This window comes from Ylistrum balloti, unplaced genomic scaffold (genome assembly GCF_031769215.1).
Source record: "Ylistrum balloti isolate Yb309-2 unplaced genomic scaffold, AGI_CSIRO_Ybal_v1 Utg371132, whole genome shotgun sequence".
NCBI classification, from domain to species: Eukaryota; Metazoa; Mollusca; class Bivalvia; order Pectinida; family Pectinidae; genus Ylistrum; species Ylistrum balloti.
In genome coordinates, this window is record NW_026782621.1 from 84,854 (window position 1) to 102,301 (window position 17,448).

Here is a 17,448-nt window from a genome sequence, read left to right on the forward strand (position 1 = left end):
AGAGACTCGACGCCTACCGACCGACTGACCGACGACACACACGACGCCTACCGACCGACTGACCGACGACACACACGACGCTTACCGACCAACTTACCAATGACTTGCACGACACCTACTGACCAATTTACCAACTACAGACACGACACCTACTGACTGACCGATAACGGACACGACGCCTACCGACCGACTGACCGACTAGAGACTCGACGCCTACCGACCGACTGACCGACTAGAGACTCGACGCCTACCGACCGACTGACCGACTACGGACACGACGCCTACTGACCGACGACACACACGACGCCTACCGACCAACTTACCAATGACTTGCACGACACCTACTGACCAATTTACCAACTACAGACACGACACCTATTGACTGACATACACAACAGACATGACACCTACCGACCAACATACCAACGACAGACACGACACCTATCAACAGACAAGCACGAAACGTATCATTATCAAAATTATAATGAAAAAATAGAAGATAAAAACTAAATGAAATATATCCTTATATTACTTTTAGATTGTTTACATGAACAAGTTGTGAAGATATTACCCTTATTGCAGATTGTTAAGTATTAAAGTAGATTAAAATGTGAATTAAATCTAGTTTCTTTTCCTGTAGAAGAAACATGGAGTAGCTAGTGATGTCAATGAACCTGATCCTGTGATGTGGACACAAGCAGCAGTGACCTCATGATATTTGGGAGGAGTAATTAACTGACAATCATTGAAATACAAGAGGACAGGGTACCAAGGAGGATTTTGTATACACATATGTGACTCTATGGATTATATCTAACATTTTCAACATCAGTTTCGTGCAGGTTTTAATAGTAACACTGAAGAACATTTATATTCTTGATGTTATCTAGTTATATTCCAAAAGGCATCATTTCATAATTCCTTTCATAAAACAAATAAAATTATCTGTAAATTTTACCTGTTCATTATTCGAAAAGAATGTATGTAGATCCCATAAAAATCATAGCAGCCATTAGGCATTTGTATATTTTGTTTATTAAATTTGTTAAATTCAAATTATTATTGTTTTTTTAATTGTTTCTATTGTCATTGATTCTTTCAATCTCTACCTACATTGCTTCCCTGCTACATTTGCTTCTATGTTGTACGTTACTGTTTGAAAATTATTTTAAAAATGCATTCATCGCTGTATAAGAAAATAACAGTTCCATGATTGTTCTCATCCAGCTAACTGCGTAGGTAGATAATGTAACAATTCCATTATTGTTCTAATACAGCTAGCTGTATAAGTAGATAATGTAACAATTCCATGATTGTTCTAATCCAGCTAGCTGTATAGGTATATAACAACACAACTCCATGATTGTTCTTATCTAGCTAGCTGTATAAGTTGACAATGTAACAATGCCATGATTGTTCTAATCCAGCTAGCTGTATAGGTATATAACAACACAACTCCATGATTGTTCTTATCTAGCTAGCTGTATAAGTTGACAATGTAACAATGCCATGATTGTTCTAATCCAGCTAGCTGTATAGGTAGATAATGTAACAATGCCATGATTGTTCTAATCCAGCTAGCTGCATAGATAGATAATATAACCATTCCATGATTGTTCTAATCCAGCTAGCTTTATAAGTAGATTATGTAACAATGCCATGATTGCTAGCTGTATAAGTATATAAGATGATGATTCCGTGATTGTTCCAGTCCAGCTAGCTGCATAGGTAGATTATGTAACAATGCCATGATTGTTCTTATCTAGCTAGCTGTATAAGTAGATAAGATGATGATTCCGTGATTGTTCTAGTCCAGCTAGCTGCATAGGTAGATAATGTAACAATACCATGATTGTTCTTATCCAGCTAGCTATATAGGTATATAACAACACAACTCCATGATTGTTCTTATCCAGCTAGCTGCATAGGTAGATAATGTAATAATGCCATGATTGTTCTAATCCAGCTCACTGTAAGAGTGGATGAGATGATGATTCCATGATTGTTCTAATCTAGCTAGCTGTATAAGTAGATAATGTAACAATGCCATGATTGTTCTTATCCAGCTAGCTATATAGGTATATAACAACACAATTCCATGATTGTTCTTATCCAGCTAGCTGCATAGGTAGATAATGTAATAATGCCATGATTGTTCTAATCCAGCTCACTGTAAGAGTGGATGAGATGATGATTCCATGATTGTTCTAATCTAGCTAGCTGTATAAGTAGATAATGTAACAATGCCATGATTGTTCTAATCCAGCTAGCTGTATAGGTATATAACAACACAATTCCATAGATTCTTTTATCATCTTTTTTAAATACTGATGGCTATTTCTACTCCAATCATCCATTCAAAGAATCTTTGTAGGTGGACATCACAAATTGTACATATACTCAACAAAAAAAGAAAGGTTAACATGTTTCCTTGGCGAATACCTGTAAATGAGTGAAAACAAAATGATGTTTGTGCAATATTAGAAAATGGTAATGTTTTACATTACAAAATCCAAGGGGGTTACCAAAATCATTCAAGCGTGAAAGTCTGTATTAGCGAAAGAGCTGCACGAGGTTTTCTGAGACTAACTTGTATCTTCGCTTGAATTTCATAAACATTCAAACTGACAACTTTATGCCCCGGCTGTCACAAGTACAGAGAGAAAGGGATGTAGGCATGATCCAGGCTGGGGAGTCTCGCCGTCGAGTTGCACGGCATTTTTGTTGCAGTGTTAAGACAATTTGCCAGTTGGTAAGTCGTTTAAACCAAACTTGGTCAACATCCGATCGTCCCCGAAGCGGCCGACCCCGTAAAACGACCGCCAGGGATGACCGTCGTATACGATTGATACACTTGCGCAATTGATTCGTAACCGCGGTAAAGACTACAAGAACATTGTTTGGGCGTCGTGTGTCTCCCCAAACAGTCCGCAACAGGTTGAGGGCCTACCAATTGAAAGTGCGACGTCCCTACACTGGACCCAGTTTGTTGCGACGTCACCGTAATAATCAGCGCACCTGATTTGTCACCGATTGTCTGGGACGTTCTTGGGCGACGCGTAAGAGAACGTCAAAATCAGCCGTCAAACTTGCAGGAGCTGGCCCAAGCCTTGATCGCTGAATGGAACATCTCTCCTCGAATTATCTACCGGTTTACGAGTTCCATGCGACGACGCTGCAATGCTGTTTACTTCGCAAACGGTGGCCATACCCGTTACTAATGGTGTTACCTTTGAAATTGACCCCCAACGTCCTTTACAGTCGAATAAAATCAACTGAACGCAGAGTTTTATAATGAACCATGACTGCAGTTTTATCAGAATTGATCAATTACTTTATTCATACATGATTGGTAAGGATTTATGAAGGGATTAATTAATTAATCACAGAATAATGTAGTATTACCTTTCTTTTTTTGTTTAGTATATATAATACATTGTACAGCTGCCGCTGATGTCAAGTAACTCATTATTGCATATAAATTTCTTGCTTTTAGTGTGGGATAATGTTATATTGATATTAAGGAATTATTCTATTCATATTTAAATTAATAAGGTTAAAGGTAAACAAGTATATTTTAATTTTGATTGAAAAAGAAATAGATTTATCTCCCCTTACAGAAATAATGGGGAAACTAACCAAATATAACTAAATGCATACTAGTAAAATACAATATGAATATTTGTTTGATAGTGAAGTATTTTGTTTTTCAAAGAAAAAAATTAGAAGCAGAAGGTTAGTTTTAAATAGTATTAACACGGACATTAAACCCTGTCAATCAATAAATTATTTTTAAGAATATTTGTAAAAATGAATCAAAACTTATTTCAAGAAATGCTGGTAATAAAACCAGACAGTAGTAATAAATTGATTTAAAAACAAAAGTAGACAATACCATTTGCAACTTCAGTGAAATTCAACATTTTTAAAGTTCAACTTGCTATAATTTTTTCAAAGATTTAGAGGCAATACGAACAATATCAACAGCTAAAAGCCCCTGTTTGCGACACGCCTGTCAGCACAGAACAGTTTTATCCTTCAATTTTTTATGGTGCAATGGCCTGAATACATTTATTTCATCTTAACAGTTAACATGTGTACATTACCTATAAAAAATTGGAAAAGGCTAAAAAGATTTTTACATAACTTTACACAATATAAAACTACCCTGAACCACTGTATTTCATACTTTCAAAACAGTAAAGTATATCTGTTCAACATGATAATGAATCAAACATTTACTTCATAGCACAAAAGCAAACTTCAAACTGAAAAACAAACCTAGATTGCATTGTTCTGCTGAAAATGAATGTGCCTTTCACCAATTTGGTTTAGATTACTCTATTTGAAGACATGCAATGATGTCAACTTTCCCAACTGCAATCTCAGATGCACACAGAATTGGAGCCTCAGCATCAATAATAAATAGCTGAAGCAGGTTGAAGTACAATCCTGCTTGATGGACTTGTAGACCTTCGTTCAAGTATTGTCTGCTATAAGTATGGAATGCTGGAATCTGATCAGTAGATGTCATGAAAAATGTCAAAAAGTGATCAGAAGTGTGAATCCCATCATCAGGACAGGACATTGGGATAACAACTGCATTAAGATTGTTCTAAAAGCTATAATAAATAGCCTTTCATTATTTGATTTTGATCACCAAAACTTTATCGAGTATACAATATAGAATTTGATGATATTATCCCATGATTATGATATAAACTGAATTTGTAAAGTTGAAGTCTCAAGATGATCTTGATGTTTGTTTGCTTTGATTTTTTATTTTTTTATTTTGACCCTTTTACCAAGACCGAGGACCACTTGTGTAAAGAGATCACCTCTATTGAGAGACCACCTGTGTGAACAGACCACTTATTAGTCCACTTCATGTTAAGTTTTAGCACTACACTGTCATAGTACTGATTCATAGTCAAAGAAAAACTTGTAATTAAAGTAACACTAAAACACATCATATTTCCATACCTACAAGACAATTGTACACTTCACAGAATTTTGTTTCTTTGTAATGTTAACTGGATTTTGGATATGCTGTGGATTTTTTGGTTAGTCCTGAACCAAATTTAATAAAATTTTACATAAAATCAGGAATTATATGCTCCCCACCCACAGAGCTCTAAGTAGGGGACTGAAATTTATCAAATTGATTCAAATTTCAGGGATGGAAGGTTTAAAGATGATTTACTAAAATGTGAATTTTTTGCCCTTAGGGTTTCACATTTCCCCTAGGGAAGAATTTTCTACAATTTATATAGGAATATTATCATTATCTTCTTCTGCCTTTCTCTGTATTTCTGTTCATGCTATAGCATCTCTGTATTGTCTATAAATTCCAGCTATGTCATTGACTTTTTACATTTACAAATAAGAAAATTGGTCTCATCATTGAATATTATGACATTATTGCCAATCATGGTGTTCAGGGTCTCCAACCCACAATATGACAATGGGAGAATGGAAATCATTTTCAAAATTGTCCTCTTTGTAATAAACTCAACATGAGCTGTAATTGAACTATTAACTGAGGTAGATGATTAATGACCCTGGTGTCTTATTTTATAACAGACAGGTTTGACAAGTCACCATCAAAATATTACATGACTGATTTAGATACATTTATCTTACAAATATCTTTTACTTTAGAGATTTTCCAGTCAAATTGAAAATTCAAAAAGGATTTTTTTTTTAATAGGATGTACAAATCTAGAAGAAATCAAATTAAATCTGTGCATTTTCCCCTCTGACCTTCAGCAAACTCATACTTGAAACTATTACCCATTGTGCTTCTTAAGTTAACAGTTATTGTATAAACATTTTCCTATATTTTTGTTGCCAAAATTTGAAATATTACGCGTTTAAAATTTGCTATAGCTTGTGCTTAATCAAATTTACATTTGGTGATTTAAAGATCAACAATACGTTCTCTGGTGTAAATTTGGTCCATTTAGAACAACAAAACTGCGTTTTTGAAATTTATTTTCTCTTGGACATTTATCTCAACTTTTTAAGTTGAATGAATATTTTACTTGAAATCTATTTCATGAAATAACCCATTTTTTGATGGATTACTTCGCTAAGTAATCGGAAATAAACCTAAGATTTTCGATGATCAGAATCATGGAGTCAGACATAATTGCGTGAATGAAGTTTTTACTTTTCAAACAAGTCAGTCATATTTATAAATTTATTTTACCATACTTAGTGTTACAAATAAGTATATAAATAAACATTATGTGTCACACCTTCAAATAAAACTGTATTCGTTGTGTGTTTAAACTTCTTTTATTTGTACCCCTGGTCTAACAATGACATGCACATATATATTTGCTAGCTGGTTTCCACGAATGCACCTCACGTCAGCGACCGTCGGGCCGTGGCAGTAATGTATACCTGTCGCTATTTGTGGCGCCTAGACTCCGGAGGACGTCCAGAGCGACGTGGCTATTTTGTAGTTCTGCCCCGCACCCAGGGGTATCCCTAGTTTTGTTACTCTACACATTCACTCTCGCACGACTTCCTCGCCTGTCACACCTGAACACATACACGTCTCAAAACAACACCACATAAGGACAGACACTGACAATACCTAACAGGTAACACACCAAATAAGGACATACACGTAAATGCACGGACAGTAACGAATACAAGTTAGACAGGACGTTTACAGACACTAAGTACTATTTACACTGTGACATATGGATACTGAAAACAAAAACAAACAAATGGAAAAAACAGAACTTGTCAATTCTACACATTACAAACTGCAGTAATAGGTATTTAATATGGAAAAAAAGTCATCACTCGAGCGATGATCCCAAACCACGGATGCCTAAATATGGTATTATCACATGGGAGAGTCAACCGTCGTTTGGGACCATGGGCCCTCTCTCATATATGGAAATTAAACAATGAAATCTCATATTTATTTTAAAGTGTAATATGATTTACTGGTTTTGCTTTTGAAACTAATAAATTATATTTTCTACATTTTAAAAGACAACAAAGGCAATTGTCAAGTTAAAATGACTTAAAATAATAAGGGTATTGATAAATCAGAGATAACACATAACGTCTCTGGATAAATGTATCTCATTGAATCAGTGCTTTTCGAAGCAACACGTATACCAGGTTCCATAGAAAGATAAAGCCCGGGCTCACACATAAAAAATCCGTGCATAGAGTATGTCGGACAAAATTACAAAACTATGGTTGAACATAAATATCAGGCCCCCAGACTCCTCGCCTGGGCCTATACATTTCTACTGGGCTAGCTACGCCCTTGTATACCACACTTGAACAAATGTCAGATTTGTAATGAATGATATACCTGTGTTGCTACTTTATACAAGTTTTGTTACTGTTTTGTCCCGCTTTGGACTATATGTATTGTTTTAACTACACACCATCGATCGCGAACTCGGCCGCATCAGGTCGCTCGAGTTAATGATCGAACCTGAAGTAGCTAGCTATAGGTGGCGCTCGCTGTAAGTGAAAAATAAACACAAACCTCATCAGCACGTGAGTGCAAGGACTGGACAAGGAACTTCAAGAAGGTTGGTGATTTTCCTCAGTTACAAATGGTCACATACTTTGTACAGGGCTTTTGTATTGTTACATGTGGATCAACTGGCGTTTGCAAGAAATAGTGTCAGATGTTCATGTTTTGTTTACATGCATGTAAATATATACGTCTCTGATATGACCTAATTCTTCACCCATCGGTTGTATCTCAGACCAGCTGTCATCAAAACAGACTGAAATATTTTTGGGGTTTGAAATTTCTAGAAAAATGATCCTCAAAGTCAGCATTTATGCATTTCAAATCTTTGATTTATGGTGATAATTCATGTCAAACTTCTGTCCAAAACATCCTGTTATACTAAAAAGAAGTAACCTTGCAGACACCAAAACTTAATTACGAAACCAACTACGCTATCACAAAATATAGTTCATAAGAAAGAAGTATTCAGCACGTCATATTGACTGCCACACTTTTTGAAAAAAATGTTTAACTATTGGAAATAAAGCTAATCAAAGTGCACCAGTTATATTACTTTGGAATTTGTTCTATATTGAATTTATCTTACTTTTTAAAAGTTTCTCTCATTTTGACACAATGTATGTTTAGATTCAGATGGGTAGCTCAACACTCGCTAGTTGATTACGGTGGTTGGGTGGCACATTGGTAACACACTCTCCTTTCACCTAGCTGTCAGAGGTTTTATTCCTGAAATGGACGTGAAAAGACATGGGGTCACCTGCCCGACCATGTGGGTTTTCCAGGGTACTCCAGTTTCCTCTTTAATTAAGACCCCTAGCACACTTCCATCCGGGTCAACAAGAGTGATTTATATAAGCTAATAAAATAAATAAAGTTTATGTATTTGATTAATTCTGCTATGTCTGATGTTAAGCTTGGCAATGATGTTGTGTGCAATGAATTACCGAGATATAGGTCCTCCTCAAGTTGAACCATTTCTCATTGATCTCTGGTCAAAATCTACTGGCATGTCCCGCAGCTATCACTGAAATGATAGGATGATCCAAAATTTGTCATTTTCTTATTGGTTCTTTGTAAGGCACTCGGTGGTTCTGTGCCATCTGTCTGGTGCCATGTTAAGTATAATGTAACATTTCTTGCTTAAAAAGATTTGAATAAAAAAGGAATGAATATTACCATTAAATCAACATTATAAGAAATTGACTGTCACATAGGAAAAGAACTTGGGAGTTCGCCAAAAACTATAATTCTGGATTTTTTTTTTAATTTACACATATCAATTTGTTTGGGATTATGATTATCCAATGGTGTATATTGTAATAATAAATAACATGTTTTTGTATGAGAAGAAGAGTTAAGTAAAGTTGACATTTTAAGGGATAAAACTGCAATTTCCCTCTTCCAGCCAGAAGACATCTAATTTAAATATTCAAATTCATACTTCTTCTCTATTATTAAAGTTCAGCTCACTTGAAATATTGATATTTATTTCAGAATGCAATAATGAGAAGAGAAAGGAATGTGGACTATCCCCCTTTACTGGGGGATAATGCAGATGATCACCAGTCCCCAACAAATGAGATCCCACATATAACCAGCCCACGATGGATGTGCACCTATGTCATAGAACTGGCTCTCTCAATGTACTTCTTTGCCAGTGTTCTTGCATTACCGATAAGTCAGTTTTATGTATATAACCAGGTAGCCAAGTCATACGGCATCCCAAATTACATTAAAAATGATGACACCAGTATCTGTGATAGCAAGAACAACTCGGAGGCAACAAAAGTGATCAGTAATATTCAGAAGGAATCTTCACAACAACTTATGTACATGTCTTTTCTCAGTAGTTTTACGGCCATTATTCCAACATTCTTCCTTGGTTACATATCCGATAGGTGTGGGAGAAAAGTTTCCTTTTTGATAACATTGATAGGACTTTTACTACACCAGATTGTGTACATCGTTGTATTCTACCTGGAAGCACCCTTGCCATATCTTTACATTGGGAATACACTGGAGGGGATCACTGGCTACATGTCTTGTGCTGTAATGACAGCATTTATTATGCTCGCAGATGTCACATCCCCGGGACAGGAACGTGGATTCAGAATAGCTTTAATGGAAGGGATCATGGCTTCCAGTGCAGCCTTGGCATTATTGGGAGGGGGTTTCTGGATCAAATACTCTGGTTTTCTAATCCCTATGTTGTGTTCTACTGGCCTTACTGTACTCACAATAATTGTGTGGGTATTTGCGGTACCCGAGACAAGACCATTCCGAGAGGATCACAGTCACAGTGGAATCAGTCTCAACACTATCAAACGATGCTTTGTATTTTACTATGAAAAGACGTCTCAGAACAGAAGAGGTAAAATGCTAGTTTTACTTCTTATCCTGGTCATTGCTGCCACATGCTTTTTGTCAAAAACTAATGTGGTGACACTGTTCCTGTTAGGGCAACCATTTTGCTGGTCTGAGGTCCACATCAGCGTAGTGTTCTCACTTCAGATTCTCATAAACTGGGTTGTTGGGATCATATTTCTGCGTCTGGTTTTACGTGTAATGCGAGATGTGAATCTACTTTCCTTCGGCTGTTTCATCGGAATGGTGTCCTTCATTCCCTTGGCCCTTGCAAAATCTGATTGGATGATCTATCTGTGTAAGTATTTATAAATAAATATTCAATGGAAATATTAATCAAAATATCTTTTTCATCTCTAAAGGAACTAAAGATATTGCATATTTTAAGGGAAACATCCATAAAGGGTGACCCCCTGTGATAAAAAGTTTCGTTTTCACCAATTGTTGATTAAATTTGCTCTAAGATATATTCACCCAAAGGTGAATTGGAAGAATGTCATACTGCAGCCGAAAACTCTGTTAACACGTAGTAGTTTTGCTTTCATTACTTGCAGGATTTCTTTGAACTAAGGTATAATAATAATATAGATAGGATAGAGTTAGTGGTCAAAATATAAAGATCACTTTCCAATATCTCTTTCTTGAGAGAGGTTGAAATATTCTCAGAGCATTAATATACACTTCTCTGAACAAGTATGCTTATGATATTACATATGGTCAGACCTGTCTATAAAGGTAATTCATGCGAGCAGAGAAAAGTGGTCTTTATATACAGGTAACCTTTATATGGGAGTTCAATAATTACGCTTTGTATTTGAATGGGACCTACAGTCAGTAGCCTTGTAGAGAAGTATTTGTGTTGGATACAGTATGCCTTTGAAGTAGATTTGATCACCGATGCATGCAAAAAGCTTATACGTTGTATTTTAGGCTGATAGACTCATTGTCAATGAAATTTATATCAAATTGTATTTGTAACGCTTAAACTTTCATCCATTTAAGTATAATGGAAGATTTTAAAGCACTTATTTCACATACATGAATTGTGTATCATCATATGTATAGGTGTACATTAATCTTGTACATGTGCCAAATAAAAAAATAACCCATATAGTTTTGATAATGTAAAAACACCCATGCTAAATACATACAGATAACTTAAACACTTTTATCAAGGAACATGATATTTATCAGTATGTTCATTTGTTAAGTATGCATAGTTAAAGAGCCAGACCCACTCCGTTATAGATATTTTTTTCATATTTTATTGACTGGAAATGTTGTTGTATACTAATAGATAATATATAAATAAAGACTTGTATAAAGTTTTGAAATTGAAAGGGTACCAGAGATATCGGTGCCGGAATAAGTCTCATTAATCAACACCAAAATATGAATATTGATGAGGAAAAGTCATGTGATACGTTCAGACGCGGTCAGAACCAAATAAAAAATGGAGGAAGATGTGAGTAGTACGTCCATGTGACATCCCTTGTAAAGAGATTTTACCGATAAATGCAATCAATACTCTATATGTCCTGTATGGAATTCATCTAACGTATGTATTGATCACATCTTTCAATGCTTAGATGTGACACAAAAACGTGCAGATTACGTGAAAAACTATGAATAATTGCAAAGAGTCCCTCAAATGGGGGCTACGATACGGTAACGGACATATAGAACATCGCAAAATAGATCTATCTAAAGCGAATATTTGATGATAAGAGTATTTATGAATATGATTTTAGAGTGATACTAGCCAAACAGAGAGCGATACAGAGTATGAACCAGCCGGTTGAGGGCGCCATCTTCCTTCTTTCAGTCTCGGAGTCTGTCAAAACACGTTTTCTTCCCCGCTTCCCTCGCACGCTTTATGTCATGTTGGAAGACGGCAGATTTATTTACAGTGCTTTGCGCACGCTTCAGAGGGCAAGACTTCCCACATAATTATGAATCAGCACTGAGTCGTTTCAAATTCTTTTAAAACTATTTATTACATTAGATTGGTAGCGATTTACTTTAAAATTATGGTATTACAGGGTTAGTCAGAACTTTTGCTACAAGAGAGAAATAGAAAATCATGAAATGTTTTTTTTTATATAAAATGATATCGATCGAGGAGTGGGTTTGGCTCTTTAATAATGACCTAACATTCAATGACCTTTTGTATGTCCTGGCATTATTTGTCACAAGTCTTTACTCTCTCCCATAATTTAAATTACTCTCAGTTTAAGCCTTTCCAATGAAAATGAATTTTGAAAATCAACATTAATTATATATGATAATATAACGATTTGATATTTTCTTTGTGTCATGATTATCAAGGTGTACAAGTATAGATGACCATTCATGTATCTTTCAAGTAATCGACTAAAGCAATCTTCTACAAGGTTTATTATTAACATTATAATTAATTCTGACAGTGTTTGGGAAGTAAGTTAGCTTTCCTTAATTAGGTACATTGTCATTCATGGGTGTAAGAACATAGTATGATATACAAGAGAAACATGGACAGGTTAATTACACAATGTTTACAAATACATTATTCATAAGAAGGTGACGATGTCTATGGTCATTTTGCATATTTAACCCCAATCAATACAAAAGTATTTGAATTGTGGTCAGTTTTAACCATCAAATGAGCTCAGTGAATGAACTTTTGTAAATCAATTATCAAAAATATATTACATACATAATGTACATTATAAAAAAGTCTGTTCCATATGTGTTCACAATTATGAAATTTGCTGATTCATACAGATTTAAGAAATTTCATAGGTTAAATTTCATGCACATTCATCTGCTGAGTCATCTAGGATGTGGAGAAACAAGCTTGTATCTATCAGTAACACTTGTACACATCCGCAGATAATTGAACAGGGGTGTACCTGTATGGTGATACCATGATCAAAACATGATCAACATCAAGGAAATGTTCGAGTAGATAAAAATGATTTTTTTAAACATTTAATATGCCCAGTAATCAGTTTTTTTCAGAATAATGTACTTACTTGGAGCTGAAATTTTGTAATGTAATACAGATCAGTATGAAATTTGTCTTCCCTCTAAATGAGGTTATGAGTGCTTTCATTACAAAACATAAAATACACATTTATATTGTGTGCTGTACAGCATTGTGATACATTGATTCCGATTCACATAAAGCTTTCTGTGGTTGTTATAGATATGAAGATCTGTACATGTGTGTAAGAGGAGACTGTGTGTGGTATTTAGATGTGTATGCTGTTTTATAAAAAGACTGGGAATGTTCTTCAGAGGTGAAGAAAGTGCAATTTTTGTTTTTCCTTTTAAAAACAAGGCAGTGCAAACAATATTTGTTGAGGTTGTCTCCCCTACTACCCAAAGTTTTCCAGGGGATGGTGAACAATGATTGTCAATATCAACACAATATCATTATTACATCAATTTGATATGTTTGCATTTTCAGATACAGTGATTGTGACCTTTTCTATCCTCGTTGTCCCGATTTCAAGGTCTATTCTGTCAAAGCTGGTATCACCAGAAGAACAAGGTACATATTTGATTACCTACATTTATGTGTTTAACTTTAAAAGGCTCTTATCCAAGTTTGTGAGAAGACTCTCATCCCATTTCTGAGTGAGTTATAATTATGATTAGCTGATATTGGACTGATCATTTATATTATCATATATGTTTTAAAAGTTGTACATTGTGATATTTACAGTTTCAACATACTTTGGTATTTTTATGTACTAGCTAGAAGTCCTCAGGGCTGTGTTGAAGTTTACCGTATTATGGACCGCTTTTGTCTGGCATCGTGTGTCGTAAACTTTCCACTTTGCAACTTCTTCTGACATGGCCAAAGGCTAAAATTGTAAATAAGATGGACCCAAACCTTGAGGGACCAGAGGGGTGGGGCAAAAAAAGGGTCAAATTGATTGAAACTTCAAAAATCTCAAATCCCAGGTGTGGTAGAGTCTAGTACTCTTTATGGATGGAAAGGCCTTCAGATGCTCCACAAAAATTGTAAATTTATGACCACAGGGTCTCATTTATCCTAGGATGAGGGTAAAGGTGACTATAGTTTCTGTTTTTAGAAAAATTACATTTTTGAACATGGTTTGTTTATTTTCTATTGGAGTTAGGTCAAACATGGTTTGAATTATTAGATTAAGATGACAGTTGAATGAGATGCACATATTGGCCTCTGCTGACCACCAAGGACTGTTGAATGGGGCCAGAAATGGGCCAGAATGACTGAAATTTCAAGACGTTCTAGTGTTCCTGTATAAAAGATTCTATATAGGAAAATTGAGATCTTGAGTGTAATTTCTTTTAATTCGAACTTGGTTAGAAGCCATATCATGGGACAGCAGTTAATGTATACATAATTAATATTTGCATAGTTGATACAATATTGTTAAAGTTATATTACTTATTTTAACAAAATCATTTCAATGATATTTTACAAGAAGCCCTGTGACTTAGGTGACTGTTAAGGCCCTTGGGCCTCTTGTTACCGTTAATGTTGTTAAATCTGTCAGAGTCACCAGACGACTTTATCCTCAAACAATGATATTATGCTATGTTGTGTGAAGGAGCCCTATTTGCCGGAGTGGCAGCCATGGAACACCTAATGACAGCGTGTGGAGGACTGTTGTTCGGAGAGATATACAAAGATACAGTGACCATCTTCCCTGGACTGGTTTTCTTGGTGATCGCTGGACTAGTAATGATTGCACTGATTCTGTCATGGTAAGCATAGACGATGTCATACTCAGGAGAATTCTGTCTGTGTAATCGGACTCTTAATTCTGTTGGTGTAACCTGACTCTTATTCTGTTGGTGTAATCTGATTCTTCATTCTGTTGGTGTAACCTGACTCTTTTGGTGTAACCTGATTCAGATTCTGTTGGTGTAACCTGATTCAGATTCTGTTGGTGTAACCTGATTCAGATTCTGTTGGTGTAATCTGACTCTTAATTCTGTTGGTGTAACTTGACTCTTTATTCTGTTGGTGTAATCTGACTTTATTTATGTAACCTGACTCTAATTCTGTTGGTGTAACTTGACTCTTAATTCTGTTGGTGTAATCTGACTCTTAATTCTGTTGGTGTAATCTGACTCTTAATTCTGTTGGTGTAATCTGACTCTTAATTCTGTTGGTGTAACTTGACTCTTTATTCTGTTGGTGTAATCTGACTTTATTGATGTAACCTGACTATAATTCTGTTGGTGTAACTTGACTCTTAATTCTGTTGGTGTAATCTGACTCTTAATTCTGTTGGTGTAACCTGACTCTTAATTCTGTTGATGTAACCTGACTCTGATTTAGTTGGTGTAATGTGACTCTTAATTCTGTTGGTGTAACTTGACTCTTAATTCTGTTGGTGTAACATGATTCAGATTCTGTTGGTGTAACCTGATTCAGATTCTGTTGGTGTAATCTGACTCTTAATTCTGTTGGTGTAATGTAACTCTTAATTCTGTCGATGTAACCTGATTCAGATTCTGTTGGTGTAACTTGACTCTCAATTCTTTTGGTGTAATGTGACTCTTAATTCTGTCGGTGTAATCTGACTCTTAATTCTGTTGGTGTAACCTGACTCTGATTCTGTTGGTGTAATGTGACTCTGATTCAGTTGGTGTAATCTGAATCGGATTCTGTTGGTGTAACCTGACTCTTACTCTGCTGGTGTAATCTGAATCGGATTCTGTTGGTGTAACCTGACTCTTACCCTGTTGGTGTAATCTTAACTTAAATCTGTAGTTGTAATCTGACACTGATTCTGTCAGTATTATCTGACTCTAATTTTGTTGGTGTAACCTGATTCTACATAAGTTAACATGAAGCCAGAAGTGTTGAGGTTTGCTGGAGTTATCTATCTTTACATTGATACATGCATTTTACCAGATCTTTCTGTTTTAGGTTGCTGTGTCTTTTGATGAGAGAGTGGCACGGTAGGGAAATGGACGTCACCATTAAAAATGAAAGTTAAGTTGTTGCACCTGTTTTATAAAGTATACAGAATCAACCTTTCTTTTTTATAGATATACAAAATTGTATCCAGAAAAAAATTGGGCTTTTTATGGAAATTATTTTAAATAGGTATCAGGGCTTAGTCACTAATTACACTGATTTGATAATCTGAATTTCTGCTTTATTACATGTTATCAGAAAAAATCAAGTACTTCAGTGTGTTACATTATGATATGTGTTAATGATGTACTTACATCATGATCTGAGTATGAGGTATGTTTACATAAATTTTCGGATATATAATGTGTTTGTATCAAGATCTGAGTTTGTCTTATGTTAACATCAAAGTCTCGGTTTATAATGTGTTTACTATATGATCTGGGTTTATAATGTATTTACATCATGATCTGGATGTGAGACTATAGTTATTTTCCTTTAGTATCATAAAACCAGGAAAAAACTGCAAAGAACTGAATTATCTGAAAAAATGGAGGTTTGCCAATGGTATTGTTCAACCCATTGGTATACAAATGGTAATGTCAAGCATTCTAGTATACTAGTGGTAATGTCCAGTCCTTTGGTATACCACTGTTATCGTCCAGCTCTTCGGTATACCAGTGTTATTGTCCAGCTCTTTGGTATACCAGTGTTATTGTCCAGTCCTTTGGTATACCACTGTTATCGTCCAGCTCTTTGGTATACCAGTGTTATCGTCCAGCTCTTCGGTATACCAGTGTTATTGTCCAGCTCTTTGGTATACCAGTGTTATCGTCCAGCTCTTTGGTATACTAGTGTTATTAGCCAGCTCTTTGGTTTACCAGTGTTATTGGCCAGCTCTTTGGTTTACCAGTGTTATTGTTCAGCTCTTTGGTTTACCAGTGTTCTTGTCCAGTTCTTTGGTATACTGGTGTTATTGGCCAGCTCTTTGGTATGCCAGTGTTATTGTCCAGCTCTTTGGTATACCAATGTTATCCAGCTCTTTGGTATGCCAGTGTTATTGTCCAGCTCTTTGGTTTACCAGTGTTATTGGCCAGCTCTTTGGTATACTGGTGTTATCATCCAGCTCTTTGGTATACCAGTGTTATTGGCCAGCTCTTTGGTATACCAGTGTTATTGTTCAGGTCTATGGTATACCAGTGTTATTGGCCAGCTCTTTGGTATGCCAGTGTTATTGTCCAGCTCTTTGGTATACCAATGTTATCCAGCTCTTTGGTATGCCAGTGTTATTGTCCAGCTCTTTGGTATACCAATGTTAACCAGCTCTTTGGTATACCAGTGTTATCGTCCAGGTCTTTGGTATACCAGTGCTATTGACCAGCTCTTTGGTATACCAGTGTTATCATCCAGCTCTTTGGTATGCCAGTGTTATTGGCCAGCTCTTTGGTATACCAGTGTTATCGTCCAGCTCTTTGGTATACCAGTGTTATCATCCAGCTCTTTGGTATGCCAATGTTATTGTCCAGCTCTTTGGTATACCAGTGTTATCATCCAGCTCTTTGGTATACCAGTGTTATTGGCCAGCTCTTTGGTATGCCAGTGTTATTGTCCAGCTCTTTGGTATACCAGTGTTATCATCCAGCTCTTTGGTATACCAGTGTTA

At 35.7% G+C, this 17,448-nt stretch overlaps 2 protein-coding genes across 2 annotated transcripts in view; both read left to right on the top strand.

The window, feature by feature from the left end:
- The first annotated feature begins 9,022 nt into the window (after positions 1-9,022).
- Positions 9,023-15,867, top strand: LOC132560964 (lysosomal proton-coupled steroid conjugate and bile acid symporter SLC46A3-like). The gene is made up of 4 exons (XM_060225671.1): positions 9,023-10,181; positions 13,335-13,418; positions 14,467-14,623; positions 15,798-15,867. Exons 1-4 carry the CDS (start codon positions 9,023-9,025, stop codon positions 15,865-15,867), a joined length of 1,470 nt encoding a protein of 489 aa, XP_060081654.1.
- A 249-nt stretch (positions 15,868-16,116) lies between these two features.
- Positions 16,117-17,448, top strand: part of LOC132560965 (paired box protein Pax-1-like) — a 44,647-nt gene continuing 43,315 nt past the window's right edge. The window contains exon 1 of the mRNA XM_060225672.1: positions 16,117-16,121. Coding sequence (XP_060081655.1) covers positions 16,117-16,121 — 5 coding nt within the window. The remainder of the gene's footprint in view (positions 16,122-17,448) is intronic.

What these genes read in the sequence shown, in the direction of transcription:
- LOC132560964 (XM_060225671.1), top strand. Translation starts at nt 9,023, where the DNA reads ATGAGAAGAGAAAGGAATGTGGACTATCCCCCTTTACTGGGGGATAAT. An exon ending in TGATTGGATGATCTATCTGT is followed by an intron (nt 10,182 to 13,334) that starts GTAAGTATTTAT and finishes TTGCATTTTCAG; the next exon opens with ATACAGTGATTGTGACCTTT. An exon ending in ATTGCACTGATTCTGTCATG is followed by an intron (nt 14,624 to 15,797) that starts GTAAGCATAGAC and finishes TTTCTGTTTTAG; the next exon opens with GTTGCTGTGTCTTTTGATGA.